The following is a 21,256-nucleotide window of genomic DNA, read 5'->3' as shown; positions in this document are numbered from 1 at the left end:
AGTAGGTAATAAAGTTAGTAGTAGCTAAAAAAAAGCTATTACGTTATAATTATAATATTATTATATTTTACTTAAACTTACTTAATTTATAACTAATACGCTTAGTATTATATAATTTAGATAGCTATAGAGTATATACGTAGCTTACGCGCAGCTACGTATAAATAGAAATACTAAAACTTATACTTATTACTAAGTTAAGTAGTAAAACGCGCTAATAATACGTTTATATAATATTTCTTATAAATATATTAATCTAATTATAAAAGTATATAATATTATAATAATATATTAAAAAGAAAAGCTAACTATCTATTTAGAAAAGTAAAGTATTTTTTTAATTAGTAGAAAACTTCTAGATAATACTCTATAATATATAAGTAACACGTTTACTAGAGAGATAGATTTACTAACTATTTCTTTTCTTTAATTTATAAGTTTTATATTAGGTTAGAAGCTTCTAGTTTAAAAGTAAGCACTTAACTTTATTTAAATTTACTTATATATATTAGTAATATAGTTACTATACGTTAGAAAAGATATATATATTACTCTTCTTCTACTTACGCTTTAAGTTAGTAGACTTATAGAGTAGAATAGAAATTAAAGTCTTTATAGTTTTTTTCTATATTTTATCTCTTTTTCTTTTATATATTACTTTTATTAGAAGCGTAACTAGTAGAGTTAATATAAAACGTATAGTAAATATATTTATATTATTTTTAGCTTTATCTTATAGTAAGATATTATACTTAGAGCTATCTATTTATAGAAGCTTATAGTCTAAGTCTAAAAAAGCGTATTCTTAGAGTAGTAGAAGTTAGTTTAGCTAGAGTAGTACTTTATACTATACTTTAGCCTATATCTTAGCTAGTAAATATAATAAAATTACACTAGAAATATATTTTAGTAGATCTTTTATAGATACTTTAAAAGTAAAGTTTCTTAGTAAAATAATACTTCTAAAAAAAAATATTACTTCTCTTTTTTACTTTATTAATAATTACTTTATAAGTATAAACGCTACTAGGTAGTTAGAGTAGTATCTTTTAATATAGTTTACTAGCGTACTATAGTTACTAAACTACTACTATAATATTATAAGTATATATTTTATATATAATTTTAGCGTACTTATACTATAAAGTAGCCTATTAAGCTAGTAATAGTAGATATAATAGAAGATCTCTTCTTAGTAAATAAAGTAATACCTACTTCTATTTTATTTACTAAATAGTAGTATCTTTTAAAAAAAAATACTAAGTTAGCTATACTATAAATAGTTATTTTAAATATAATTAGATTATATTAGAAATACGTTATTAGAAGACTTATATACTAATATATAGTCTTAAGTTCTATAGTAGAGTAAAAAAAGAAGATAGAAAAAAAAAGAATAGTAGTAGATAGACGCTTAACCTTAAAGAAAAGTAAAAGGCTAGACTAGTAAGAGAAAATTTATTACGTCTTACTATATTAGGTAAGAATTAATATAAGCTTAGATTATATATATAATATATTTTTATTATATTCTACTAGTATCTTATCTATAAACTCTAGTATATATAGTAACTATACTAGATTATAATTAGAACGCGTTTATAGTATAATTTAGCTAGAGTTATCTTTCTAAAGCTACTACCTATACTCTTTTAGTTTTACTTTATATTTCTTTAGTTATAGCCTTTACTTCTATAGCTTTATCTTCTCTCTTTTAATTTCTAAAAGCGCTCTTCTCTCTATAATAGCTTAGTTACTTTTAAGTATCTACTATCTTAAAGCTTAAAAAGAGTTAGGCCTAAAAGCGTATTAAAAACGTAATAAGAATATAATATAGTAGATCTACTTTAGGCTAGCTTCTAGTACTAAAGAGAAGTAAGCTAAAGAAAAGTAAGCTAGAGAAGAGTAGGCTAGAAAAGAGCGCTTATAGCCTCTACCTTTTAGTTATCTACTTTATATAATAAAACTAGATAAATTAGTTTACTCTAAAATACTATTATTATTATTAATAATAATAAAATTCTAGTACTCTAATTTCTACTCTAAACTTAATAAGACTACGTATAAAACACGTTGTATATAGTAGACTTACTTTCTTTTTTTATAGCCTTAAAGTACTTCTATATATAGCTATAGCGTAATTTATTTTTATAGTAGATACTATAGACTATTTTTACTTTATATTTCTTTATATTCTAGAAGTCTTACTTATAGAAGCTAAAATATATTACTAGTATATTCTTAATATATTTAAATATACTTATATTAGAATAGCCTTAAGTAAAGTCTTATTAATTCTATTATAATATAACTTTATACTAGCTTACTTAGCTATATTAGAAGTGCGCTTTAATAAGTTTTAAATATATTACTTTATGTAGTTATTACACTTTATAAGACTATCTATAATAATAAAGTATATCTTATAAGCTACCTAATCTATAACTATCTTAGATTTATTCTTTACTATATTATAAAAACGTATTATATATATAATTAAAAGAAGTTTTATATCTTATAGAAGCCTAATATAAGTATAATACTTATTTAGTAATTTATAATAAAGAAAAGCCTTTATACGCCTCTAAATAAAGTATTCTATATACTTTATATTAGAAATAGCGTAGTTAATACTATAGAGAAAGTAAGCTTTATATAAGTAAACTATATAGAGATAATACTATTTCTATTTATAGTTAACTTCTAAAAATTCTTAGAGAAAGAGTCTTTAGCCTATAAAATTATATTAGTAATATATTCTTAACGTAATCTAGTAGAATATAACTAATCTTATAACTATTTATTATTTATATTAATAGTAATATCTATAATACTATCTCTATAAAGATAGTAAAAGTAAATTAGCTTTTCTAATATCTCTAAATAGAGCTTAAAGAACTTAGTAAATACCTCTATATATATTTCTATAAAATTAATATCTATAATAATCTTTCTAAAGAAAATTACTATATTATACTTAAAACGTGTTATAAGCGCGTTAATATACTTTTATCTATATTTTATAGTATCTTTATTAAAGATAGTAAAAAGTAACTTAGACTACTTACTATAGATACGCTTATATAATATATCTATCTAGAACGTATTCTATTAAAGTAATAGAGAAGCTTACTTATTAAGAAAGTAGTATATAAATATACTATTATTAGTAGAGTATATTTATTAGATATACGCCTATATTATATTAGAAATATATTTCTAGCGCGTTACTAGCTACTTACTATAGCTAGGTTTTAATACTTAGTTCTAAGCTTATATATAACGCTTTCTATACTAAAGCTATAAAGATATATTATAGCTTTATAAGTTTTAAGTAAGCTTCTAATTTTATTTTTATTTACTAGTATAATATATATCTTCTAAATAGACCTAAAGCTTTTACTCTTAACTTATACCTAGACTTAGAAGAACACTAAAGCCTTAGCTAAATATAATTAGAATATTATTATAATATATTATAAAAGTATAGAGAGTAGACTTACTACGTATAAGGCTTAGAGTTAATATAGAAAGAATAACTATAAGAAGCTTAGCCTTTAGATTTTTACTTAGAATTAAAGAAGAAGAAGAAATATATATATATTCTTTATAATATATTATAATTATATATAGATAAAATACTAGATCTACTAGAATTATAATATAGTACTTAGCTTTATTATATACTTATTTAACTAGCTACTTATCTTTATAAAAGTAGTTATATTCTAAAATATATTATAAATATACGCTAAATATAATATAGTATAAAGTTACTTACTATACTTTAGAGTCTTAGTAGATATTAATACTATAGTATTATATACTTTCTTATTATCTTTCTCTACTAGAAAGCTATTATTAAATAAGTTCTTAAGATATTCTAAGTCTATTTTAGAACTAATAGCGTAGAAAATATACTTCTTAGTATATCTAAGTTTATATATCTAGACTATATACTTAATAAACTAAGATTTATTACTAGTAAGACTCTATAACTTAGTTACTATATATTATAAATATATTTCTATTTATAGTATTTTTTACTTTATATTACTATTAGAAGTATATAAGTCTATAGTTTAGTTACTAGTTATTATAAGATCTACTACTTATAAAGTATCTAAGAGTTATAGCGTAGAGCCTTTAAAGTTAATAAAAGTATATTAAGAATATATTATATATATATTAAATGTACTTAGCTATCTACTTCTAGTAAGTTATTCTATTATTAAGTATAATAGTATCTCTTAGACTTTTAAGTATATTCTTTACTTTAAGTATAATTTTAAAATAATAATAAGCTTTAAGTAGCTTAGTAAGTATAGTATAATACTTAATACTTATATAAATATACTTCTAATATTATATAATTATATTTAAGAAGAGTAAAAAGAATATATACTCTTTATATTTCTAAGCCTTTCTATATTAAAACTAGATTATATTAAGAATATATTAATATTATATTCTTAGACCTTTTATATTAATAGCTTTACTTAAAGTATCTTTTTATATTATATAGATAAGTAGTAGATAGATAATATATATATAGCTACTTAGTATACTTTTAAGCTATATTAGTATACTTATAATATACTTATATAATATTACTATTAAGTCTAGACTACTATTACTACTTATAAAGAGTAAAATAAAGTTCTTCTAAATTATATTAAGAATATAATATAAAGATATTATAAGTAGTATATAAGTTAAATTAGCTTAGAGTTACTTTTTTTACTTAGTATATTATTAGCTATTCTAAAGTCTAAAAAAGCTATATCTAAGTTCTTAAACGTATTCTTAAAGAGTAGTAAAGGTACTTTAAGCTACTTAGCGTTAAATACTAGTAAAGAGAGTACTAGCGCTTTTATAGTTTCTATAAAAATAAAATATAAATATATTATTAATACGTTCTAAAGCTAAATTTTAGTTTTCTTTTATATATAGTACGCTAAGCTATATAGAGAATAATTCTATCTAATTTAACTATTACTTACGCCTTATTCTACTTTTAATAACTCTAACTAGCTAGCGGCTATAGTTACCTATAAAAATCTAATAGTCGGATAAGGTGTAGCCACATTGGAGAGTCAGAACCAATTCTGACAAGCTCGCCCGCGTCTGAGAGCCCACAGTTCGGCGGCTTCCTGCAGGAGCTTGCAGCTTGTGATAGCAGTCAGGCGCGCATGATCGAGTGAGTCTCCCACGGCATTGGAGTCAGAGTCGTGGCCAGGCAGCCGGTCAAGTTTCGCACGCGCTTGCGGCCTCGGACTCCCTCTGCTGGACCCCCACTTCTACCTACCCTCACAACCTAAATTCCCTGCGATATCGGTCGCATATGTCGAACAATATGCTGCATTCCATGTCACCAACGACGCCCGGACTAAATGGACTGCCGCATCCGTTCCAGAGCCCCAACAGCACCCACACCAGAGGATTCAAGCGCTCGGCTAGCAGCGACGATGATGAGAATGGCGACGGCGATACGCGGCCCTCGTCGTCGTCGCGGCGCAATACCGCGGTGAAGCGCGCCTGCAACGAGTGTCGCCAGCAGAAGGTAAGTTCTTTTTTTCTACATGCCGTCCATGCGCCCATGGAGAACCTCAATCCCAAGCCTGGGCGCCCGCGTGCGCGCCACTGGGATCAATGCGTGTGACTGTTTACGATGCTCCGCGCCTGTATACGCCCTGCAACCACCAACGTCAAGCTGGCAGATGTCAATGTTTCATAACCCCGCTAACAGTGCCGTTGCAGCTCAAGTGTAACGTCCAGCAAGATCCCTTCGTCAGCTGTGCGCGATGTCAGAAACAGAACCTGCGATGCGTAATCGAGCCCAACTTCAAGCGTGTCGGCAAGCGTAATAGGAATGCCGAGATGGAGAAGGAGATGGAATACTTGCGAGAGCGACTCGCCATGTACGAAGGCCAGTCCACGCCGAACCAGCCTGTCCTGAATGCTCCGCAGCAGACGTCAGACAACCACACCTTCACTCCCGGCCCAGTCCCCAAGATGGAGGACGACGCCTTCCTACAGACACAACATACACAAGTGGCGGCAACGTCTCTGCTCGACTTGCGCAGCGGATCGCCCATGTTCTTTTCGCTGGGTGCCGGCGAAGTGCGACTGGGCCACAGTGAGGTCAACGAGCTGTTCGCCGAATACTTTCAGCTATACCACCCATTCCTGCCATTCTTAGATCAAGTGCGCTCGCCTGAGGAGTACTACTCGCAGGACCACAAGCTGCTGTTCTGGGCTATTATCGCGGTTGCCGCACGCCGCTATGGGCCACGGCCGGTTCTGCTGAAGGATCTCTCCAAGCCGCTGAGCGATCTCATCTGGGACTCTATTCGAAATCAGCCGAACCACCATGTAGTCAAGGCCTTGTGTCTGCTCTGTACCTGGCCACTTCCAGCAGAGCGGACAGTGACCGACCCGACTTTCATACTGTGTGGCGCTATGATGCAGGTTGCCATGCAGATTGGTCTGCATCAGCCGACGCACCCGGATGACTTCTCCAGAACGAAAATGCAGCTGCGACGCGAGGATATACACGATCGGCTGAGGACGTGGGCCGTCTGCAACATCGTTGCGCAAACGTGAGTTTGTACCATCAAAGTGTAGTGCCAAAGCTAACGTATTGCAGTGTGTCAACAGGAAACGGACAGCCCTCGATAACCCTTTACGATTCGACACTCGACTTCAAAGTGGATGACGAAGAGCACATGCGCATTATACCACCCACACTGTTCGTCCGCCTTCGCCAGGAAATGGCTGCGAGCAGGATCAATAAGCTCCTGTACTCCGCCAACAGCCATCGCTTCGCCGAAGGCGCCGCCACAAGCTACATGAGTCTGGAAGCAGATCGTCTCAAGGAAGAGCGTGTGAAGGAAGAAAACAGCTCCCTTGACGGGGTGGACAGCGGTATATATGACACCCTCATTCATGGGGACTTCTCTGACTTCAAACAGGCCTGGAAGAACTATACCACTACGCCGTCTCCTTACATCTCCATCTGTATTCGTTCTTCAGCCCGGAAGTACGGCTTGAACGGCGGGACGACCTTGTCGCGCTGTACTTCGCCGCGACAGCCTATCTGGAGCGTGTTTTTAAGATACAACACGAAGGCAGGCTGCCTTACGTTCCCTACTACGTCATGCAGATGGCTCTTGCAGCCGGTTTTGCTTTGCTCAAGCTCCTCAACTCGGACTTTGCCAGCAAGCTTCCCGCGAACAAAGGTCGACAATTTGTTCTACAGACTGTGGATGCGCTAAGGAAATCCAAAGTATGGTCGAACGATCTCTTGGATCGATTCGCCGAGGTTCTGGCACAATTGTGGAAAGAAAGTTCCCGCGGCCGCAGCCTACACAGCCTCTCACAGTCGCCATCTCTCAGTAACTCAGGCATGAGCACCATGTTCAATCAGCACAATCAGCAACAGCATCAACAGCAGCAGAACCAGAGGCGACCAAGCACTGGGATGCTAGATGACCCTCTCGGCCTAATCATCCGTAGTCGGATGAGCATGAGTGTGGTCTTTGACTGCGCGTTCCGCTGGCGAGAAGCGCAGGTTAGTGGAGCTGCGGAACAGCTCGAAAACACGGTCATGACAAACCCCACGAATCCCGACTCCTCCAGTAATTCTACACCACCGCCTGGCGCCGTGGAAAACCCGGCTCACACCTTGCCCAATTTCAACCCACACATCAACACGCTGAGTATGCCATTGCAGATGCCCAATGGCATGGCTAGTGCGAACAGCTTCGAAATGTTCGATTCGGTCTCCTGGTTACTAGACACTCAGCCTGATTGGACGACGTCGTACGGCAATGGCAACTTTGGTAACGAGTTTGGAGTGTAGCTTGCTCAGTAGGACGAGACTGACCTTCTCTAATTTGTCTACTTTCACTCAATTTGGCCGGTGGGGAACTGTTTGCTTGCCCAGAGTGCTATTTGCCCTTGTATTAGCGTGGAGTTTGGAGTTGTGGGTAGGGAAAGGTACGCCTAACTGGTGATGACCGCTTGGTATTCGGTATGGAGGAAGAGTAGCTCAGTAATGAAGGGAAACTCATCGGTATGAACACAACTTTATCTTGGGAGGTATCTTTACGAAATCAGATTCTTGAGGCATACATAACGCTGAACTTCGTCGAATCATCATGTTGAATGTGATGTGTACGTCCAAAGTAGAGCTCGCCTCTGAGGCACATCTCGGAAAGGTTATAATTAGTTCGGTCTCGCCTCGATGCAAAGAAAAGGAACCTCAAAGGTACACACGTATTGTGTCCAGGGTTATGGTTGCTCCTGCCGTAGCCTCCTTAAATCACTCCTTCCTCAGCCTCCAGCGGCAAGCACGAATAAGCGCCTGCCCGAGCGATCCCAGAAAAATGCAACGTCTCGTCAGATCACCTCCACAACAAAGACCGAAGCAGTTCTCAACTCTCCCGTATCGCCATGACCTCGACCACCCCCCCGCCGTTCTCCCTCGCTTCTCTATCTAACGACCGTCACGAGCGCGTCCTCGAAGCCCACATCGTCATACATATACTCGTTCTCAGCACCGCGATCCTACTCCTCATGCAGCTCATCTCGCACACGGCTGCCGCCGAAGCAGTCGAAAGCTATGGTATGCCGAAAGAAGCGAAGAAGGAACTCATGCGAATGTTCTTTGAACGAACGGCAGTCTTTAGTTGGGTCTTTATCTATCTGTTTGTGAGTTTGAGGAGTGAGAGTCTGGTACGATAAGGGAGTAGGGATCGGAATTGAGGTCGGGGCGGTAGGACTGACCGTCAGTGTCAGTTGCCAATATTGACGCGTGATAGGTACCGCTGGATGCGCTGCACGCTTCGCTGTGTATTGGATGGTATGCGGATCAGTTCCATCAGGTACGGAGGGAGAGGGACGTGGGTAAGAGGCGGAGAGCTACAAAAGCATGGCTGAAAAGGTTACGGCAGCGCTTTTCCACATGGTGGAATCAGCAGTTGGAACGTCTCAAGAGAAGAGATGGAGAACAAGAAGAAGAACGCTCGCAAAGACCCGCACACGACATCGAACGTCAGCCATCAAGCCAAAACTCTACACTCCACAACCGCACATCATCACACTGGACCAGCGACTCAGACAACCTACCGTCTTCATCTCCACGATCCCCGCGTCAGCACACGTACCACCCCTTCCTCCACCCGGCCTACAAACCCCTAGCTCACAACCTCCTCCTCAGCCTCTGGGATACAATCATGTTCCTAACTCTCGCCTCCCACATCTACGTCTACGTATCCAACATCAAGCCCGGCCTCGCTTTCTGCATCGGAAAATTCCACTACCCTCTATGGCATTTCATCTTCCTTCAAAAGGGACTTTCAGTCCAGGCCCGCTGCAATCGCGTCAACTGGGGTATACACAGTGCAGGTGGCATATCAGCGACGGGCGCGATGTTGCTAGCTCTGTGGCATGTCTGCGCGCTGGTGTGTAGGTTTTGGGGCGGTGTGGGCGAGAAATTAGTACGGAGGATGAAGAGTGGGAGGCTGGGGAAATGGGGGAGCAAGTTGAATGGGAAAGGGCATAGGCATGCTGGCGAAGATATCGGTATGGCGGATTGGCAGTACCCACCGAGAGATGTGGATATACGGTCGAGGAGTTCGCTGAGGAGGAGCATCAGATCAGGAACGCAGTCTGGCACGCAAGCTGGCGCGGAAGGTGGCGAGAGGAGGGAAGGTACGCTTGGCAGGGAGGAGATGGGGATTGGTATGACGCAAAGAAGAAGAACGAGAAAAGAGAAGAGTGATGCGAGTAGTGACAAGAGGAAGGAGAGTAGAGGAAGTAGGTGGAGCTGGCAGACGGAGGGGTTCTTCGAGTGTTTGGCTTGATTGGTGGTGCTGCATCGCGGGAGATATCCAGGGTGAATTTGTATACGGAAAGGAGTTGAATCTTCTCTTTTGCCAATGATTATGAAGACCTGGGTTGCTTGTCAACTAGGTTGCTGATGAACTCAGCTGAAATTGAACTGTAATTTGACGCTGAGAGCTAAATAGTCTATATCAACCGGTATCTCTTCTGCACCCAAAACGCCAGAGCATGCCTTTCGCATCTTTAAACTTCAAAATCAATGTCCACAGCCACACTCCTCACCGTGGACAACACCACCATCCCCTCTCTTCTTATGATCACCTCCATAGCTCGCGAGATGCGTCTGTCCATCCAGTCTCTGCCCCTCCTCAGGTATCTTTCCCATCCAGCTAACCTCCGTACCATTTACATCCAGCACCTTCAACCCCGTGCCCTTCTCCCTAAGCTCCTTAGTAACAGCCTCCACATCCACATCCAGATAATCCCTCAAGAAATCTCCAACCTCAGTATTCTCATGGTTACCCGCCAGCGCCTTGGCAGCCTCGGGGTCCGAAGAGTATATATTGACATCTGCGCCGCTGTGACCGTGGGTCGACCAGCCGGTTTGTGAACGGCGGGAGACCATGTCTGCGTATTGGTATAGGGAGGTAATAGGCTCGGCAACGAGATCAGCGACTTCCTTGTCGGTGTAGTCGTAGATGCCCAGACCGGATGTGATGGAACTCCGCACAAAGTTGACCTTGTCCTCTTCAGATGGACCGGCGAGGAGGTACTTTGTGTATTCGAGGGCGAGACGCTCGGCGGAGTGGGATGCGTTTGCGAGGGGGGAGGGGTACCAGAGGTATTCGGGGTAGGATGCGTGGAGTTCTGGTGAATGTTAGTGAGTGTCACTGCAGTAGGGGTGGGGAGAACGTACGGCGGGCAACAGCTAGACCACCTGTCTCATGGTCTGAGGTCGAGACCATGACTGTCTCTGTCTTTTCGTTCTTGATAAAGTCCAGTACGCTGGTAAAGGTCCTGTCGTATGCAAGGACCTCGTGTACCTGAGCAGCAGGGTCATTATGGTGGCCTGCGTGGTCGATTCTTGATCCTTCAATCATAAGGAAGAAGCCCTTGTCGCTGTCCCTGGTCGCATCGCTCAGCGCCTTCATGGCAACCTCGGCCATCTCGTGCAGGCTAGGGTAGATGTCGTTCTCGTTGCGGCGGTCAATCTCGTAGGGGATATCTGTGTCGGCATAAAGTCCCAAGATGGGCAGATCTAGGCCCGCTCCTGTTTTCAACATGTCAAAGCCCGCGCGGTCGTCGACGTATTTGTATCCTTTCTTCTTCGCCATTTCCACGATATCCTTGTTGTCGGCGCGGCAGCTTGAGTCGACCGTTGAGTTGGGCAGGAAGTGGCATCGGCCGCCTCCAAACATCAAGTCCACGACGCGCCCAAGCGGGTAGTCTCCGACCATCTGTTCTGCGATGCGGTCTTCTTCCGATCGCATGTTGACGTGAGCGGCGAAGCATGCCGGTGTCGCATCCGTGATTCTCGTAGTCACAACGAGACCAGTCATGTATCCTGCCTTCTTGGCCGCTTCCAGCACTGTGCCGCATGGCTCGTGGTCGGGTGTTACGGAGATGGCACCGTTGTAGCTCTTCTGCGCACAAGAGAACGCAGTCGCGCCTGCTGCCGAGTCGGTAATAAGAGAGGAAGAGGACCGTGTTCGCGACTGCCCGATAAGGTGTTGATCGATAACGAGCTGCTCGCTCCAGGGTGCGCCGTTCTGGAACTGCATGAATGATCTCGTGAGCGACAGCGAGGTAGGGCCCATGCCATCAGAAACCATGAAGATCAGGTTCCTCTTCCCGTTCGCATGCGAAGCCTTGGGGTCGGAACCGGCCTTCTGGAAGATGACTGCGAGCACGATGACGGCCGCGGTTGCGATGACAGCCCAGACAAATAGACCTATTTCTCTCCAGAACTTCCATGATCGCGGCCCGTCCTTCTCCGTGTGTGCTGTTGGGCGGCCTGTAAGCAGAGCTTCATCTTCTGCTATGTCGCGCTCTCCGCTGATGTCCGAGGACGCGCGTGCGGAGAGGAGTGGGCGAGCGCCGGACATGTTCGTGGGTGAAATGTGGTAGACGCTCTAGTGGGCGAGGTGGAGGTTGTAAGAGGACCAAAGGAGTGTCGGGGTGTCTCAAGGGGACATGGCGCTGGGTGTCGAGTCAATCTATCCGCCGGTCACTCTGTCGGGAGGCCACGAGATGTCGCGCCGGCTGATCGCCATTGGGGTGGAACACTTGCGGGGACGTGCGCCTCAACGCTAGGAATAGCATCATCTGGAAGTGAGGCATGACCGCTGAACGACACTGACATAGTCCTTGCTGCCGTGAAGGTTTGTTAAATACTCAAGGGTACAGAAGATGGGTTCGTTTACAGATGTCATAAATGGAAACTACGTCGCGCTGCACAGCTAGATGGACCCTTAACCACTCTTCCAACCCCACCCAACTATCCCATCGAACACCAGTTCCACTTCCCCATCCTCTCCAACCTCCTGCTGTACGATACTTCTCATAGCACCGTTCAAATCTTCTAGGATTCCCTCTCGCTCGCCCTGCCACCATGTACTCCTTACGTATTGCAGCGGAAACTGCATAGTCGCTACGAAAACATCTGGCGTCCCAACGCGCACAGCTTTCTTCTCATTAGAGGTCCCTACTCTTCCCAAGCCCACTGCTTCAAACTGCTGTGCCAAGTATGACTCGTCAGCCCAAAGTCCGCAGAACTTTTCTCGCAGTTCCTCACGCGAGGGCGAGTAAGGCTGTGGCGCGTTCGTGAGAGCGATGCTGCGAGTGAGAAGGCTATCCCATGACATGCTTGACCACGTTGCAACTGCTATGTATCCGCCTGGGCGCAACAGTGAGCAAAGATGCGTGAGTATCTGTGCGGGGAGCATGGATATAGCGAAGGAGACGAATATATGTGTGTATGATGCCTTGGGGAGAGCTTGGGTTATGTCTGTCTATTCAAGACATTAGTATCGAACCGGTGCTAAAGCTTTTGTAGACAAAAGCAACTTACATTCCCATCCACAATCTTCGTATCCAGTTCCTTCCATCCCTGCGTCTCTCCTCGTGCCCTCAAATGTTCCAACATCGGAGGACTGATGTCAGTGCCCAGCACTTTCAGCTGTTCCCACTTCTCTTTTGGTACTGTATCGTAGATTTCCTGTGCAACAACTCCTGTTCCACATGCGAAATCGAGTATATTGGCTTCAGCTCCTGTTTCGAGATAGGCAGCTATTCCTGATTGTTGGACGATGGTTTTGACGTAAGGACGAGTCGCCTTCTCGGCATTCTTGTACTTTTGCGCGGATTCAGCGTCGAGGAAACTTGCCATTGTGTATCGAGAGGTGGTAAGGGTCATTTTAGATGATCTAGATATCGGGATGTGAGTTGGATTTGATGCGATTAACATGAGGGCCGGCATCCCTCATATATACGATGGCTGAGCATCGCCCGGCAGCACTACATTGCAAACCCTCTTGCTCGGAGACAATGTCAGTGAGCGTATACGATCGGGCGTACAGAGAAACAGCCTCCACAGTCGATGTCAGCTGTGCTCACGTATGTCTCCGAGAGCGATTTTCATGGTTTCGGAGACTTCATACGACAGGCTAGCGGAGCATTTTAACAACAGAACTCAACGCCCCACGCATGCTGACGAGGCATAGTGAGATACCGGAACTGCATCATGCTTCTATGGAAAGGCCAAAGAATTTAACGTTTAAATGTTTGGTTAAATATGATGGGTATACCTTTTCGATCTTCCATGCAAATGCTGACACCCCAAACTCCGCGCTATGCTAATACTAAAATTCCTCATGATTTTCTTTGACTGGCTGAACTCTCCCACTGAAGACTTTGATAGCCTTGTGCATTACGGGCCATCTAAATTTCCTCGGACGAGGTCTCCAGCCATTGACCAAAGTAGACGCATGTTCTTGCTGAGATCTCACCCTCGTTTCCGCAAAGATCGAAAACAGGGCAATTACCACACGGTGCATCCACAAAACCGTTGTAGACTTTGGTGTCGGTGGCGCGTAGCACGGTCCGGTAGTTTGTACCGGAGATCTTCTCAAGCCGGTCGTCGAGAACCATCATCTCCAAAAGTTGCTCCATATCGTCCTCCCTCACAGTCTTGCCACGCAGGACCTCCTTCGAGTTGAGCCAGTTGGCTACAGAGGCTGCTGTTGGGTATTGCGGGTTGTGTCGGTGGACGAGCTTGGATGTGTTTGGGTCCTTTGCGGGGTTGTAGGGCTTCACGGCTGGCGCCTCTTCTATGTCTCGCACGGCGCCCAGAACCTCGGCCTTCTTCTGAGCGATAGCAGCTGTCCTGTCGCCCGTGCTGTCATAGTCGTTCCAATTGCCGGGCACCTTGATGCAGGTTTCATTCTCCACATGCTGAGCGACGATGCCCGATATTGTTTCAATCAGTGCCATATCGAAGTCACCCTCTGACTGCCATGGGCCACCTGCAATGTCTTCTGATGGCTTCAAGTGCTTCAAGAGGTACATCTTCCGGTTGGGGAACTTGACACTCATGACCGACTGCACCAAGTCCTTCGACTCCAAGCTCTTGAGACATTTTGTGAGGGTCTGTTGTGTGACGTTCGTTTTGGCTCGGAGGGATTTGGACCAGATGCCGTCGGCTTGTACGGAGTCGATGTGGGAGTAGAGGAGGCGTTCGTCGGGTGTGAGTCGTCGCAGTCTGGGAACGGATGTCTGTCAGAAGAGTTCAAGATGCCATGTCCGCGAGAATCTAGACCTACTTGTCGGCTTCTTCCCTTGTCCTCAGTTTCCAGCACATTTCACCCTCGAGGCTCATGAGCTTCAACAAATGGCGGTCGCATAGCTCTTGCAGCAGCACTATTAGCTGAGCCACAGTATCTGCGACCTGCATGTTGGAAAGGTCGCGCTGGAAGAAGATCTGGCCCGCAGGCCGTTGCGCGCATTTGTCGTATAGAGCATCGGCGGGGCTGATGACTTCCGTCGCGGAGGTTTCGGCGGGCTCCTCTTTTGGTGCGGGCGACGGCGCTACTGCTGAAGCCATGGTGTGCGATATTGGACGAAAGTGGTGCTATCGGTCGGGCATGCGAGTATCACGAGAAGTCGCGAGTGCGTTCAAGTCGCGACATGTGAATCACCAAAAGTTTTGAGTGGAGCCCGCGGCGAACCACGCCCAATCACGTTTCTGTGGCGCAAGTACCCGCTCGAGGTCACCCACCATCCCAGGTTTACTTTGGGAATCCCTTGTTCTTAGATGACTGCACCAAAGAGAATCGGACAGTATGCACCTCGTATATATTACGGCAGCTACACCTCCCAGGGGCTATCATAGGCTCGGCGGCATCCTCTCGAGCTTCCAATTTCCCCACGGGACGCAGATGCGGGGAATGTCACACCGAACCTACATCCTCGTCGCGTCGCCCATCCCAGACCTGCTCAGTGCGCCAACGAAAAGCTCCGTATCGAGGTGCAGGTGAATAGGACGCCGTCAGTGTTCCCGTCACGAGTGTTCCACCATCTACTCTGCCGGCATCGACTATGCCATGGACTAACGTGAGACGTTCGAGTGGCTTGATCTGGCTCGAGACTCTATCGCAGCTGAAAGTAGACCGCACGAGTCCAGACCCCGCATGCGTGTGCCGCTAGATCAGCAGCGTAACCCGGTTAACGACTGTCGAAAGAAGCCCGAACAGACTACTGCAGCACGGGAAACGTTAGACGATCGTCCTTCGAGCATTCGACCATCCTGCAACCACAGATTGGTGACGCATCTTCGTACTGTGAAGATTAGCCGGTCGCTGCATACAGAAGTCTGCTGAGTGTCGATATCGCGTACAGTCCGTAGTATTCATAACTAGCTGTCTGCACGATGCACAGGTTCCCTTCACCAGGGCAACAAGTTCACGGGACTCCCGGTTACCGTCATCCGGATACTGCCCCATCAGCCTCCTCGAGACCACAGCATTCAGCCTCTACCGAACACCCCCGACTCCGGGGCTTCCGCTGCTTAACGCCAGAGCACGTGGATTTGGCTTGCGCGTAACATTCTGGCCCGATGAAGACGTTCGAGATACCAGTCGGTATACGAGAACTTGCCCTTATGTAGACAAAGTAGATCATTACTCCGGATTTCTAAAACGTGGCGCTGACATGACAGTGTCCCCGGCTATCTGGAACCTGCCTTCACCACCTGGGCAGGTAAGTCTCCACCTAATTCTGGGGTACCCCGGATTTTCACCCATGATTCGTGAGCCTTTTGTGCATGATAAAGATAACCCAGAGCCCAGTGTGGTTGCACAACTCTAGCTTCTGCGTTTCTTACGCACCCTTCCACAGAGGCAGTCAACATCGAACCAACATCAATCCATCATGGCGGAAGAGAAGCAATACCGCGAAGAAGTCACCACCACCAACGAGAGCCTCACTCATCAGCATACCGCCAGCAGTCACGGCCTTCACCATGATCACGTCGCTCAAGAAGCCCTTGGTGGCCATACTGCCGATCTGGGCAAGTCATACTTCACAAGCGTCAACTTCATCGGCACTGTCGTGGCTACATGTCTAGCGCAAATCTCTGGGTATGTCCTTGCATCAATCACTTAAGGGCAATGTACTAAAAGTTCCCAGTTACCTGGGATGGGTACTTCCAGCAAACACACTGAGTCTCATCAACGCGGCGATCGGACCGTCACCGGACATCATCTGGGTCGGTATTTCCTGGACAGCTGGATTCGCCATCGGTTTCACACTGGTCGGTCGCCTGTCGGATATCTTCGGTCGTAGATGGTTCTTCATCTGCTCGTCAATACTCGGTCTCATTGGAAACATCATTGGTGCAAGTGCACAAAGCATCAATATGCTGATTGTATGTTCGAGCGACTACAGCCTACAGATGGTACTGACTATCCTAGGCTACCAACTCCATTAACGGTCTTGCCGCAGCCGGCCAACTGTCGTTCCACATCATTCTTGGCGAACTCGTTCCAAACTCACTGAGAGGTCCGGTGAACGCTTTCGTGCTATCGACATCAGTGCCGTTCGCCGTATTTGGTCCGCCAGTAGCACGGTCACTCTATCAGACTACCGAGCTGCAATGGAGATGGTGTTACATCCTCGGATGCATTGTCAACGTATTGGCAATCGTTCTATACTTCTTCTTTTACTTCCCACCAACATACGTACGGGAGCCTACTTCAGCCAATACAAACCCGACTAACAAACGCAGGAAATGCTTCACGTTGGCGGCAAATCGAAACTCAAACAACTCAAAACCCTTGACTGGATGGGTATCTTCTTGTTCTCAACTGGTCTCGTCGTCTTCCTCATCGGCATGAACTGGGGCGGCTCCGCATACCCATGGAAGAGCGGCCACGTACTGGGAGCACTATTTGCTGGCTTTGCCACTCTAGTCGCTTTCTGTTTCTGGGAGGCTTACGCCCCAGGACTGGAATATCCTCTCATTCCCCTGCGGCTTTTCAGGAACATCGAGTACGACGCCAATGTTGCTTGTGCTAGTCTGGCAGCCATCGTCTACTACGCAAACTCCATCATCTGGCCTACGATGGTCTCCTCGCTCTTTACCACAGACATTACCAAGATTGGATGGCTCTCGGTAAATCAACGGGCACCCTTTGTATCCCTAAGTGCCTTTAGCTAACAACTATAGTGCGCCGTTGGTGGAGGACTTCTCCTCGGCCAAAGATCCTCGGAGGCGCGGGTGTCCGCTACCTCCCACGCATGAAGATCCAAATGACCGTCGCAGCAGTCATAACCACCGCATTCGTCGCCGCGGTCGCCGCCTCGGACGAAACAACAGAACAACGCACAACCGCCTTACTCCTAATCGGCACCATCGCCGCAGGCTACATCGAGAACCTCACTCTATCCAGCACAGCCTACCTCTGGGACCCCGCTGACATCGGTCTGGTCACTGGTGTCATGGGCGCTATCCGAACAGGTCTCTCTGCCATTGCCACGAGCATGTACTCCTCCATTCTCGCGACCGAGTCTGCAAAGTACATACCACAAAAGGTCATGCCTGCTGCGCTCGCGGCTGGTCTTCCCGAAACGTCTCTTCCGGCGCTGTTCACTAGTATCACAGCCGGTGACTTCAGTGCTGTACCTGGTATCTCGCCTGAGATTATCGCAGCTACGGGACAAGCTGTGAAGAGTGCGTATGCACTTTCGTTCCGCACGGTGTATCTCTGCACACTTCCGTTTGGCGTGCTGCTTATCATTGCGGCGGTGCTGTCGCCGAATGTCGAGCAGTATCTTACGGATGAGGTGGCGAGGAAGATGCATGGTAGGGGTGATGAGAAGGGTGATCAGGCTGTTATGAAGGAGGTCGTTGATGCCTGAGTAGGCAGATCTTCGAGCTTCACAGGTAGCATGGATGTCGAGTCCCCCAGAGAACTGAAATAAATTGAGTCTCTCAGCTGCTAAGGCAGAGCAAGAAGTACTTTTATCCTCGTGATTCAATGAGCACGCTCTTGATGTTTAGCGGCGTTGCACTGATCGCATACAAGGAGATGTCGCATTTGCTGTAGTCATCACGCCATACGTAGCCCCATATCGACAGGACATATCCGTCCTTACCATTTCTTCATTGCTATAATCAAAAAGAAGTCCAAGTCGCGCCCTTTGATGCAGACCTAACACTTCATACATACGCACCACTTCACCTCTTCTTATTCCGCTTAGCCGCCCTCTTCTCACCCCGCACATCCTTCTTCAACCTAGCATCCACCATCTTATACTTACCCTTGGTACCCTTGGGCCTAGTCTTGATACCCTTGTTACCACCCTTAGCCACAATGACGCTGACCTTCTGCTTGGGCTTCTTCTTGGCAGCCCTCGACATCAAGCGTGCAATACTCTGTGCCTTTTCCTTCTCAGTCATACCCTCCTCGTCTGCTAGGAGTGCAGACTTCTTCTTGAGCTTCTCCATGCGCTGGGCGGCCTTGAATTTCTTGCGGGCTTGCGCTTCACGGACCTTCTTGATGGGTCGCGCGTTCAGGGCGCGCAGTTTCTCCTTGATGGCTGAGGCTGCGGCGGCGGTGGTGGGCCGTTGGAGTTTGGAGTGCTTGTTTTCGTCGTCGAGGAACCAGTCTGGTAGGCCGTCGACGTCGCGGAGGGAGTAGCGGTTGAAGGATTCGTCGAGGAGATCGTACTTTGTTTTCTGGCCTGTGGCCATTTGGTGAGCGAGGGTCATGGCTTCGGCGGTGATGATGTCGATGTCTGGCCTGCCGTTCTTCATGGGCATGCTGTCTTGCTCCCATTGATCTTCGTCGCGCTTGACTTCTTCGATCTTGTCGTCATCGTCTGAGGATTCCTCGTCGAATGCTGAGGGTGAGGCAGTCTTGGTAGCCGTTCTTATGCTCAGTTCGTTCTCAGTAGCTGGCGCGGGTGTGGCAGATTCGTCCTTCATTTCGGTGTCGCCTTCAACGTCGATACCACTGTCATCGTCTTCCTCTTCCAGATCCTCAAGCCCATCGATGCCCTTGAAGATGTCCTGGTCGAAGAAACGTGCTGCGCGCTTGGTGAGACCGGTCTTGGGCTGCTCTTCGTTGTCGAGGTCGGTGATTAGGTTCTTAGGGCCTTCCTCCTCGTCATCGCTCCAATCGCTTTCGGACTGTACAAGCTCTTCGTCGTCACTTTGTTCCTTTTCTCCGTCAGAGAAACCATTCCACTCTCCATCGTCGTCCTGTTTCCTCGCACGCTTTGCTCTGTACTTGGCGTCTCGCGCTGATCTCTGCTCAACGTATTCGCCGTACATGTTGTCAAGGTCTCGTTCAAGACGATCCTCTTCGTCGTCAGTCTCCGGTTCCTCCTCTTCTTCCTCTGGCTGTTCGCGTTCAATGACTTGCGCCATCTTGCCCTTGGCGATCCTGTTGAGAGCACCGGCCTTGTCGACTGCCTTGAGGCCGAACATGGAGTCCTCGCCAGTTGGTCCGGCCTGTTCCAGACCGATCTCGAAAGGTGTAGCCATGTTCATCTGTAGACGAGTAATCTCCTTTTGCTTCCGCTCGTTCTCAGCTCGGCGCTGCTTCTTTCTCGACTTTGAGTCCTTCTCCTTCAGTCGCTCCAGCTCCTCTTGGATCTGCATCTCCTCATCCATCGACTCGATCTCGGCGACTTCATCGCCTTCTTGCGCTTCTTTGGCTTTGGCTTCTTCTTGAGCCTTGGTCTTCTTGGTCGCGAAACCGAAAATCTCGCGCACCCTCAGACGCCAGCGCAGAAGTCGCTTGAAGTCAGCCCGACCCAAAACCTTTAGATCGGCACAGCAGTCCCTGATCTCTTTTGTTGTTTCCGGAAGCTTGTCGATGGTCGCGACAGCAATGTCGCCGTTCGGCTTCTGTTCGAAGCTGAGCTTGTTCAAGCCACCCAGCATAGCGATGGGATCGGTAGTTTGGATGAAGTCAGAGACAGGCACCTCTTTGAACTGTGTCCAGTCGCCCTCCTCGTAACCCTCACGCTTCCTCTTCTTGACTTCAGGCTTGAAGACCTTGGCTTCGTTGTTCGGGGTAGGGTCTGAGAGTTCGGCGAAGACACTGCGGGCGTCGAGGAACTTGGGATCGAGGTGCTTCGGGGCTTTGTAACCGCGGCAAACGACGAAGATTTCGGCGGAGACGTTTCGGGAGGACGGTGGCTTGGTTGCTTCGACCTTGGTGAATAGCTGGTTAAACACCCAGAGGAGCGAGTTGTAGTCCTTGGATCTGAAAATCTTGGTGACGAAAGTTCCTCCTTCGACCAAGAACTCTGTAGCCAGCTTCATAGATTGCAGAACGAGCTCTGCTTGGGTGAAAGCATCCTGCACCCAGGCAGTTCCGACGTTGGGCGCACCATCGTGGAGGACAGTGTCGCACTTGAGATGCTTGAGGTGTTGGCGCAGCGTCGCTCTGCACTTGTCCGTGGTAATGTCGCTCTGGAAGGTGATGCATCGCGGGATGGGCTTGATTGGGGCGAGATCGACACCGACGATGAGGGAATGCGCGGGCATAACCTGGGGGTTTCAGCATGTAGGCGCATGGTGTATAGAATGGTAACGTACCTCGGAAGCGACCTGACACCATGATCCGGGCGCGGCGCAAAGATCAATCAAGACTTTGCTCTTCTCGAGGAAGTTGTACTTCTTGTTCAGCTGGATCAACTTGAAGGCGGCACGCGCACGATAGCCCTTCTCCTTGGCGAGCTTGTACCATTTGTCGAGACGACCTTTTCCGTGCTTTTGAGGATTAGTCACTATCGCCAGTATTAATTATGTACTTGCGCACCTTCTTTTGGATCGCCATGGCTGCGGTTCGGCGTCGTGGTACGGCGGGCAAAAGTTCGCGCTACAAAATTTGGGAAG

General features: G+C 45.7%; 6 protein-coding genes across 6 annotated transcripts; 2 read left to right on the top strand and 4 right to left on the bottom strand.

The window, feature by feature from the left end:
* Nucleotides 1-5,344: 5,344 nt before the first annotated feature.
* J4E83_001280 (uncharacterized protein) lies at nt 5,345-7,864 on the top strand (the record flags this gene model as incomplete). The annotated part of the gene is made up of 4 exons (XM_049328237.1): nt 5,345-5,563; nt 5,767-6,602; nt 6,650-6,927; nt 6,975-7,864. The coding sequence occupies 4 exons, from the start codon at nt 5,345-5,347 to the stop codon at nt 7,862-7,864; spliced, it is 2,223 nt and encodes a 740-aa protein (XP_049192755.1).
* A 2,241-nt stretch (nt 7,865-10,105) lies between these two features.
* J4E83_001279 (uncharacterized protein) lies at nt 10,106-11,954 on the bottom strand (the record flags this gene model as incomplete). The annotated part of the gene is made up of 2 exons (XM_049328236.1): nt 10,106-10,716; nt 10,766-11,954. 2 exons carry the CDS (start codon nt 11,952-11,954, stop codon nt 10,106-10,108), a joined length of 1,800 nt encoding a protein of 599 aa, XP_049192754.1.
* Nucleotides 11,955-12,320: 366 nt separating this feature from the next.
* On the bottom strand, nt 12,321-13,237 carry J4E83_001278 (uncharacterized protein; the record flags this gene model as incomplete). The annotated part of the gene is made up of 2 exons (XM_049328235.1): nt 12,321-12,659; nt 12,920-13,237. 2 exons carry the CDS (start codon nt 13,235-13,237, stop codon nt 12,321-12,323), a joined length of 657 nt encoding a protein of 218 aa, XP_049192753.1.
* Nucleotides 13,238-13,788: 551 nt separating this feature from the next.
* Nucleotides 13,789-14,950, bottom strand: J4E83_001277 (uncharacterized protein; the record flags this gene model as incomplete). The annotated part of the gene is made up of 2 exons (XM_049328234.1): nt 13,789-14,608; nt 14,670-14,950. The coding sequence occupies 2 exons, from the start codon at nt 14,948-14,950 to the stop codon at nt 13,789-13,791; spliced, it is 1,101 nt and encodes a 366-aa protein (XP_049192752.1).
* Nucleotides 14,951-16,275: 1,325 nt separating this feature from the next.
* Nucleotides 16,276-18,264, top strand: J4E83_001276 (uncharacterized protein; the record flags this gene model as incomplete). Its single annotated transcript, XM_049328233.1, has 5 exons — nt 16,276-16,484; nt 16,534-16,771; nt 16,818-17,084; nt 17,132-17,518; nt 17,608-18,264. 5 exons carry the CDS (start codon nt 16,276-16,278, stop codon nt 18,262-18,264), a joined length of 1,758 nt encoding a protein of 585 aa, XP_049192751.1.
* A 319-nt stretch (nt 18,265-18,583) lies between these two features.
* On the bottom strand, nt 18,584-21,197 carry SPB1 (AdoMet-dependent rRNA methyltransferase spb1; the record flags this gene model as incomplete). The annotated part of the gene is made up of 3 exons (XM_049328232.1): nt 18,584-20,908; nt 20,957-21,130; nt 21,180-21,197. The coding sequence occupies 3 exons, from the start codon at nt 21,195-21,197 to the stop codon at nt 18,584-18,586; spliced, it is 2,517 nt and encodes an 838-aa protein (XP_049192750.1).
* Between the last annotated feature and the right edge of the window lie 59 nt (nt 21,198-21,256).

This window comes from Alternaria metachromatica (assembly GCF_023757995.1).
Source record: "Alternaria metachromatica strain BMP 0045 chromosome Unknown scaffold_2, whole genome shotgun sequence".
In the NCBI taxonomy this organism is placed as follows: Eukaryota; Fungi; Ascomycota; class Dothideomycetes; order Pleosporales; family Pleosporaceae; genus Alternaria; species Alternaria metachromatica.
Note: the sequence above shows the minus strand (reverse complement) of the source record. Positions and strands in the feature narration are given on the sequence as shown.